Source organism: Triticum urartu, unplaced genomic scaffold (assembly GCF_003073215.2).
Source record: "Triticum urartu cultivar G1812 unplaced genomic scaffold, Tu2.1 TuUngrouped_contig_3306, whole genome shotgun sequence".
NCBI lineage: Eukaryota > Viridiplantae > Streptophyta > Magnoliopsida > Poales > Poaceae > Triticum > Triticum urartu.
The window spans coordinates 1-9,070 of NW_024113836.1; the positions used below are offsets into that span (position 1 = coordinate 1).

Below are 9,070 nucleotides of genomic sequence, written 5' to 3' on the forward strand. Positions count from 1 at the left end.
TTCAGCAACTGAAATGTCTGTCGCCTCTTTCTTTACCATCTGTAACAAGTATAGAACCCTGGTGCATCATTCTTTAGTTGGTGTTTCTGTAATTCTTAAACATATGTACCTGTTCGAATAATGCATTGGTTCTTTGAACCTGATGGATATGAATAAAGCTATAGCCTACTTTAAAGTTTAAATTAGGTACAATTTTAAATAGCAGCAATTAAATTAGGGCGAAATTATGTTGTGCAGGTCATTGCGGCACACACGGTTGGTAAAATACAAACGTTTGCGATATACACCATAATCCAAGACTGTTCATAGAGAGGAAACGTGTGCAATGCACACAGTTGCCGTTTGCAAAGCGTGTGTGATGTCAGATACTATCACATACGGTGCGGGAAAACTAAATGTGTGTGATTGTCTACATATCATACACGGTTTATAATCATGAACTGTTTGTGATATGCTAGGCATCGTAAATCACCCGTGCCTAGAATCTGCCTAGAAAACTGTCGTGCCTGGAATCTGCCTAGTTTTAGGCAGAACCACAAAACTCCGACTGCGAAGACAATGCGAGCGCAAACGAGTGGCAAGAATGAAGCGTTTGGGATACTCGAGATATCGAAAACGATTATACAGGGACAACTGTATGCATCAAGGCTCCCTATCCTCGACGGTTTCTGGATCGTGTGGGAAGGAACCCCCTATCGCCCACACTCACTTGGAGACGGTTCCATATGCCAACCAACCACATGAAGTTTTAACTCCGTTATTTGCACGAGAAGTCAATGCTACTGCATCCAAACGCATTGACATTTCTCAGAAGGACGAGGTGTGCAACCAGACACATCCAAGAACAAGCGGCCAGTTCACACCATCCAGACTACAATGTACACACCTGTATATTCTTGACTACTACTTCCTGCTAAACTAGAATCACGTCACGCTAGCATGCCAGGAACTAAACCCCGAATCGAGGTTGCCAACTTGGCCCACAACCAGCCCTACAACTCTTGGTCAGCAAGGAGCGCAAGATCTAGAGGTTTCATCAGTTGAGAACCAGCTTCATAATCAGATCGTTCCAGGCGTCGATGGGCCCTGGCACGCACCAATGCAGGCAATCATTCTGAACGGATGAGCCATCCTTGTTGCCCTGTGCAAATGGATGGAACATCCTGTAAGGACCAGCATGGCCGTCAGGTCTCATGGACGAAATGCTGTAAGTGTCCAAGAGCTTCAGTTTCACCACATCCCTTGAGCTATTGGCCGCTGTTACGGCCTTGTTGAACTCCTCAAGCTCAATCCCCCTCATGACATGTTCCATGTATTTCCCACCGTACTCTCCCTTCTTGTAAGGCAATACCCTGTTGCAAGTTCCGCCGCTGAACCACTCGCCGTTCTCAAAGTGATCAGGCGCCCAGGTCCTGAAGAGAACAACTGGCTTATGGTGTGCCGAGGAGATGAATTTGAGTACCTCTTGTAAAGTCCTGCGATACAAGTGCTCAAACCCGACTTCAGTTAGGTTCTTGTCCTGGCAATGATGACAGCCTAACACCTTATCACTCTCCCAGTAGACCGCAGTCTTAAGAAACCATTGTCCACCGGCAATCACAACATAGTCAAACCTCTCGTACTGACTTATCCAGGTTGGTTCAAGTATGTCAAGGTGAAGCTGGATCTCGGAAGTGGACTCGCCATTCTCATTTTCAAAAACCTCTGATTTGACGAGGAAGGGAGCCCAAACGAGGGACACAGTGAAGTTGTATGATTGGAAGTGCCATCTCCTATTTTTGAATTCTTTATCATGGTAGACCTCAACAGGTTCGTCAGCCTAAATAAACAGCAAGCAGGTCCAATAATAAGGATACTATACCACTACAAATGCAAGGTATAGAGGGGAGAGGCATGTTACATAAGTAATGCATTGTTGTTCTAACCCAACTAGAAGTACATTTAAATAGTGCACACAATTTATAAATATGAGAAGAAAAAAACACCACTTTTGATCCTAAACTACTGGCTTCATTCACATTCCTCTTCAAACAATTTTTGGGCTCATTTGAATCCATAAACTATCAATATGTCAGCCTATGTGTGTAAAATTGGTTACAAAATATGACTCCAATCTGTGCAAAAATAAAGTAAATATATTACATTTTTTTGCACAGATAAATGACCATATACTTTCAAACAAAGATTTACATGCATAAACCTCACGTCACAACCTACATACAAGATTCTCTTCAGATATTTTCAAAATTTCAGAAGCTATTCTTGCATTATAGAAACTGGCCAGGGGTGAACTGCTCTGGATACTAGTGGATACAATAGCTTAGGGGGTTACGTATCTTAGCATAATTCAGTGCACGCTCCTCCAATTGTAGTATCTCCTAATGAGGAGAAACAAAATTTCCTTTTAGGGCATTTAAACGTAAAAAATAAGAAAATACAGATACGAGCATGATGCTTCAAGTAAGCATTAACAGCAGCACTTCAGTATGACAAACTGATAATTAAAAGGAGGAGTCATGTAATGTGGTATAATTTACCTTAGACAGAAGGCATATCAAGGACTGAACTTGGTTACGAAGAATGGAGTCACCGATAAGGCCCCATGCTTTGTTCCTCATAGCACCTAGAAATCTAATTTCATCAAACGGTGGCAAATCACATTCATAAGGTTTCCACCTCCAGTGAAGATATCCAGTGTCTGGTCTACCATTCATCATACAATTTTGGTGATCATCAATAAATCGACAACTTGAATTTGTATAGGCTGGGCCAGAGGGATTTGGTAGCCATTCTCCATTGAAAAGGTCACATTTTCCTATGCAAGTAGTATCCACGTCAGATTCTGGAAATCAGAAAAATACAGAAATAAGCAATTCAGCTTAAAACGTTTTTTTCTTCTTTCAGATTTCCACGAGAGTAAATCCTTAGGTAAAAGAGTAGTGAGGTGGGTGCATTCAGGTAACAGAAACTGGGAACTGCTCCACTGAGTCATTAATCTTGTCCATTTTGCGAAAACATGAAAACATGGCAATAGAAGGCACCTGGTACTAACTGCCCCTGATTCTCTAGGCTATGCTTTGCTTTTATTTTCCAAAAGAATAAAAAATAAATCGCTACCCCTGATTCTCTCTCTGTTTCGGCAAGAAAATTATTGCATCTGAAAATGATTGCTGCCAAATTCCTTATAGAAAGTTAGAAACTAAAAGATTTGATCTGAAATTCACCAAAATTGCTCTTCCTGAAGACCACCCGTGGAACTTGCCCATACATCAGGACGCAAGGCCACATGCTCATCGTGGCACAGCATCTTCATAGTGGCAAGGTTGTCTTGATGTGCTGGTGAAGGTCATCACATGCAGGTGAGAGTCTATGAATGCTCATGAAAGGTTATCGTCCATGCGCTCATGAAGGTCACCTTCATCCTTGCTACAGCATTCTGCACTTGCTCCGCTTTTTGTCACCAACATGAAGGTCAATTGCTTGCTGCACTAATTGTCTCAAACGGTCTAGCCACAAAGAAATGTTACCAGCAATGTCCATTGTTAAACGTGATATGCTAGGCGCATTGGTCCCACCTGGGCCGAACTAGGTTGGTTAGAGATAGAGTTAGGCAATATTCTTGTAACCTCTTTTCATCTCTATCTTCTCTCTTTGCTTGGTTCTCAAGATGTAATCTAAACAGCCTGTATGCATATCTCAGGGATGAGCCCCTGCCTAAAAAACACGGAACCGTCGCCTCCAACGAGGTACGACGTTCATCGCTCGTTTACATGGTATCAGAGCCTCCTCCATCCACTACATCTGGAGAAAAACCCATCTCCATCGCCAGCCATGTCGTCCTCCTCAAGCATCGGTCAGTCCTCCCTCCCTGGGCAGGTCACGGAGAAGCTGACCCACACCAACTACGTGTTGTGGCATGCGCAGGTGACACCGCAGCTGAGGGGAACTGGTTTCTTCGGCTACGTCAACGAGACCATGCCGGAGCCCGCCAAGTTCCTCGCCACGAAGGACAAGGACGGGAAAGATGAACAGACGCCGAATCCACTTCGTGTGATCTGGTTCAAAGAAGGACAGCAGGTACTTGGATACTTGCTAAATAATCTCACCAAGGAAGTCCTTGTGCAGGTCACATCCATAGCTGTGCCGTATGAACTGTGGGCTGCTCTTGCGCATATGTTCTCGTCGCAGTCCAGAGCCCGCGTCAACAACATCCGCGCCACACTCTCCACGGCGCAAAAGGGCACGCAAACAGTGGCGGCGTACTTTTCTCACATGCGATCTCTCGCAGATGAGCTTGCAGCCGCGGGAAAGCCGATCAATGATGATGAACTGGCCTCCTACATCACCGCCGGCCTCGACATGGAGTATCAGCCTCTCATCTCCGCCAACGACGCCCGCACCAAGCCCATCAGCCTCGACGACCTCTTCGCTCAGATGAGCAGCTTTGATCAGCGCCTTGCCCTCTACAACGGGGCGGGCTCTGGTGGAGGCTTCAAGTCTTCTGCCAACGCAGCCGTCCGCGGCCGTGGAGGTAGCGGCTCTCACTACCGCGGGCGCAACAAGGGCAAGCCATCGGGCGGAGGCAACAGCAGCGGTGGCAACTCCTCCAACAGCGGCGGCGGCGGGCGGCCCTTCTACAACAGCAACAGGGGTCGCCGCAACTCCTCTGGCAAGCCTCGCGCGGGACCAGATGTTACGCGCTGCCAAATCTATGGCAAGCCAGGCCACACAGCAAGGGATTGCTGGTACCGTTTTGAGGAAGATGAAGAATCTTCCCAAGATGAGAAAATTGCAGCAGCGGCAGAAGGCTCCTACGGCGTCGATACCAACTGGTATGTGGACAGCGGCGCGACAAACCACATTACCGGCGAGCTGGAGAAGGTGACCGTACGTGAAAAGTACCGTGGACAGGACCAAGTTCACACTGCCAATGGAGAAGGTATGAGAATTAGCCATATTGGTCATTCAGTATTTAAAACTCCCCATAGAAAAATCCATCTTAGAAGAATTCTGCATATTCCTAGTGCCTCGAAAAATCTCCTTTCCGTTCATCGCATTGCCCTTGATAACCATGTCTTTCTTGAATTTCACCCGTTTTTCTTTTTGATCAAGGATCAGGTCACGAAGAAAATCCTATATCGAGGTAGATGCGTTCGAGGGCTTTACCCGTTGATTCCGGAGCTTAGGAGATTGAATAAACAAGCCTATGGTGTCACCAAAGTTTCATCAACACGGTGGCATGATAGATTAGGGCATGCATCTTTTTCTTTGATCAATCAAGTGCTTAGGAAAAATAAGCTCCCTTTTGTTGGTGAGCGTAGTTGTGAAACAATTTGTGATTCATGTCAACGTGCTAAGAGTCATCAGTTACCTTATCCTGTGTCTACAAGTGTTTCTACCAAACCTCTTCAGCTTATATTTTCTGATGTTTGGGGGCCTGCCCCTACTTCGGTTGGAAGACACTCTTATTACGTTAGTTTTATCGATGACTACAACAAATACACATGGATCTATCTTCTTAAGAAACGATCTGATGTGTTTCAAGTGCACAACTTTCAAGCACTCGTAGAAAGAAAATTTGATTGCAAAATTCTAGCTCTCCAATCTGATTGGGGAGGAGAATACAGAAACCTAAACTCATTCTTCCAACAAATTGGCATATCTCACCATGTGTCTTGTCCTCATGCTCATCAGCAGAATGGTTCTGCTGAGCGTAAGCATAGGCACATACTTGAAGTGGGTCTTGCCTTGCTTGCTGCTGCATCCATGCCACTAAAGTTCTAGGATGAAGCGTTTCTCACCGTTGTTCATCTTATTAACATATTGCCTAGTCGGGTCATCAACAATGAAACTCCGGTAGAACGCTTGCTTCACACCAAACCCGACTATACTTCCTTACGAGTATTCGGGTGTGCCTGTTGGCCCAACCTTCGCCCGTACAATAATCGCAAGCTCATGTTTAGATCCAAACAATGTGTTTTTCTGGGTTACAGTCCACAACCCAAAGGTGTAAAATGCCTGGATGTGTCTACCGGACGCGTATACATCTCCCGTGACTCAAGATGGCAATGGGGCCCCGAAACCCGCGTCCCCACGGGTTTTTACCCTATTAGGGGACGGGGATGGGCGTCTTTTTAACCCCGCGGGGCCGTTGTTGGGTAAAATATAAAACCCGACACATTTCACGGGTTCAAACCCGTTTCAACAATACCCGTTTCAACAATGTCAAAAAATGTCTTACATTTTGAGACAGAGGGAGTAACTTTTTTGGTGCCCACAAACATATACCCATTTCCTTATAAATATTTTCTAAAAAATGAATAGCAAAGGAGCTGCTAACATTTAATCAAAGAAGTCAACAAGTAGCAATTTTGTCTTAACAATTGATCTGTGTCGAAGCTCGTAATCTTTTTTATGGGTGTAGCGAAGCAAAGCTTTTAGTATAATTGTATAGAATTTCATTCCCGTACTTTTTAACTCAAGTACATCCCATGGCAGTATCTGAATTCTCAGTATTTTACATAAATATTTATCCACTAGACGGGATTAAACCACCGGTCTTGTGTCTTACTTTCTATCCCATGCAAAAGCACGCCTTAAAACCAAAATGTAGAATTCAAGTTGGCAATTGCCCATGGAAAACAAAATAAATACAACTGTCGTTATAACGGCTCCTATGCTCATAAATAAAGGTTCAATGTTTCCAAACATGGAGGATAAATAAAAGATCAACTTTTTATACTAGAAAGTACATACATCAAATCAAAATGTTCGAAACTGCTCCATTTTGTTCTCAGTCCCGTTTCGAGCTTCCCATAGAACCGCGGGAAAACAACACTTACCTAAAAAATTATAGGGCAAACACCGATTTCCCCAGCATTCAAGATGCAACAAAACAATCAGACTGCAAATGTGCAATCCCTATTCCTCTGCAATCACCAAATATGTTTCTGAACCTTACTAGTCTTATTAAGACCACAACAGGCGTTCAGGAACGATAGAGTAAAATTCCTATTTCACGGAACCAAAACATAAGTTCCAAGTTCCAACCTTGAACTCAAGAAAATACGGCGCAATTTCCAACAAACAAAAAATCACCAAAAACTGCAGGCGAGACAAAATGAGAAACAATTCGCCCTCACTAAACCCCCCGACAAGATAAGCCTAAACCCTACGAATCTCTGAACTTTCTTACTCAACTGAAATTAGAACTGGCAGAGAAATCCCGTACCTTCCTTGATATCCGGCGACAGAGACGAAGAGGAAGAGAAGGAGCAGAGCAGACGGAAGGCGACGCCGGCGAAGAGGATCCACCCGATGGCCTTGAGCCCTCCCAATCCCCATCCCCCTCCGCCTCCCTTGCGAGATCGAGGAGAGAACGGCAACGCCGCCCACGGCGACCACCTCGGGCCCAAGCCCATGGGGTGCTACCGTGTTAGGATAATACTACTAGGATAGGATGGGCCCCAGCTCGAGTGCTTGTGCGTGCGAGCCGAGCCGAGCAGGGTAGGAGAAGAGGAGAGGAAGGAGACACTGGGACTGCGAGTTGACGACATCTGACCCTCTCGGTCCTCTTTTTTGTTTTTTTTGGAGTTCTGACCCTCTCGGTCTGGGCGTGTGAGAGTCCATTGTGGGGCCTGCCACCATTCCCAGCCTCTTCCGTCGCCTCCTCTTCCTGACCGGGCCTCGTGGCCCGTCATCTTAATTCCTACTCCTTTCATTTTAAAATATAGTTCGTCCGTTTCTAAAAAAAATATAGTATGTTCGTGCTTTTCGAGATTCAACTTTAATCATAAATTTAACCAAAAAAATTGACTGGCAAAAAAATTATATAATTAAAAAAAAATTTGAATACAAATTTATTGGTATAACTTGTGCTCCCGGCGCGGTCGATCTCGTTAGTTAAATTTATGATCAAAATTAAAGCACGAAGATAGAGTAAGCACTACATAGCACCTATTTGGCGCTTTATTTTTTTCTTTTTCGAGAATCACCTATTTGGCGCTTCAGCGCCCATTATAGGTCAGTTTACAAATGGGCGCACACCCTCCTGCGAGCTGGACCGGCCCATCTAATTTTTTCTGGTTGTTAAATCGCAAAAAACTGTGAGCAGCCATATTCTTTTCATGTGAGTACTTACCTCTTTTCCAACTGTGTCTAAAGAAAAACCTTTTTTCAACGTTTTCTTCTTTCTTCTTGCCTTTTTTTTCTTTTCCCTTTTCAATCTTTCTTTTTCGATTTTCCTATTCCTTTTCTCATTTTTCGTATGGTTTTGTTCAGTTTTTTTCTTTTTCTTCCTTATTCTTATTCTTATTCTTATTATCTTCATTTTGTGTCATTTTTCTTTTGATAAATGCATGAACTTTTTTAATTTGTAATTTTTGGTAACTAGAAGAACTTTTTTTTAAATCCATCAAATTTTTTTAGAATCGATTTAAAAAAATTATCTAACCTTTTTCAATCTTTATCTTTACCTACTAATAAAGCATGCATTGCTTTCATCGGGTTCACCGTCACGGTGTTTTTATGAAAAATCCATATTCAAGGTGGTACTAATTTTTAGCTTTGGTAATTTTCGGTTTCATCCGCTTTGTCCAGTCTACATCTACATCTTCCTATACGTCCTAAATCTGCTTTATCCAGTCTGCAAACGAAGCGGCCCATATGTTCTTTGCCGCTGCACGCCTTCCAGCCCGTCGTTGTACGCTAAAGTTTTGTACATCGCTGGCCCGCATCAGCTAAAAACCTAGCTCGCTTTCTTTCACCGTATGTAGCTGCGTTGAGACTCTTTCTTCCATCAAATAATCCCACCTCGCTACTTTACATCTGATCTCACCACTTCATATACGTACGCCCTAGAAAATCAACAGGCTGTCTCCAAAATCAAGAAGGAAATAAAGCAATTAAGTCTTGTGCATATTCATACACCCTTGAGAATCAACAATGCCCCCTTAAAATTGGGAAGGGAATATGAATGGAACGAAGCAGCCTCCAGAAATATTAGGAAGGGAATGAACCCTCGGAAATTAAAAAGGGAATGACGAAATTATCTTCCCAACTCAGATTTGCC

At 43.8% G+C, this 9,070-nt stretch overlaps 1 protein-coding gene and 1 pseudogene across 2 annotated transcripts; one reads left to right on the forward strand and one right to left on the reverse strand.

Moving 5' to 3' along the window:
* Positions 1–724: 724 nt before the first annotated feature.
* Positions 725–7,564, reverse strand: LOC125527222 (protein trichome birefringence-like 26). Of its 2 annotated transcripts, none has more exons than XM_048691767.1 (3): positions 7,232–7,564; positions 2,538–2,842; positions 725–1,819 (listed from the first exon to the last, which is right to left on the reverse strand). In XM_048691767.1, exons 1-3 carry the CDS (start codon positions 7,419–7,421, stop codon positions 1,037–1,039), a joined length of 1,278 nt encoding a protein of 425 aa, XP_048547724.1. In that variant the 5' UTR covers positions 7,422–7,564; the 3' UTR covers positions 725–1,036. The 2 variants fall into 2 exon arrangements, with proteins under 2 accessions (XP_048547724.1, XP_048547725.1); XM_048691768.1 differs by having other exon boundaries at positions 2,538–2,815; positions 7,232–7,560.
* LOC125527223 lies at positions 4,312–4,450 on the forward strand (annotated as a pseudogene).
* Positions 7,565–9,070: the final 1,506 nt, after the last annotated feature.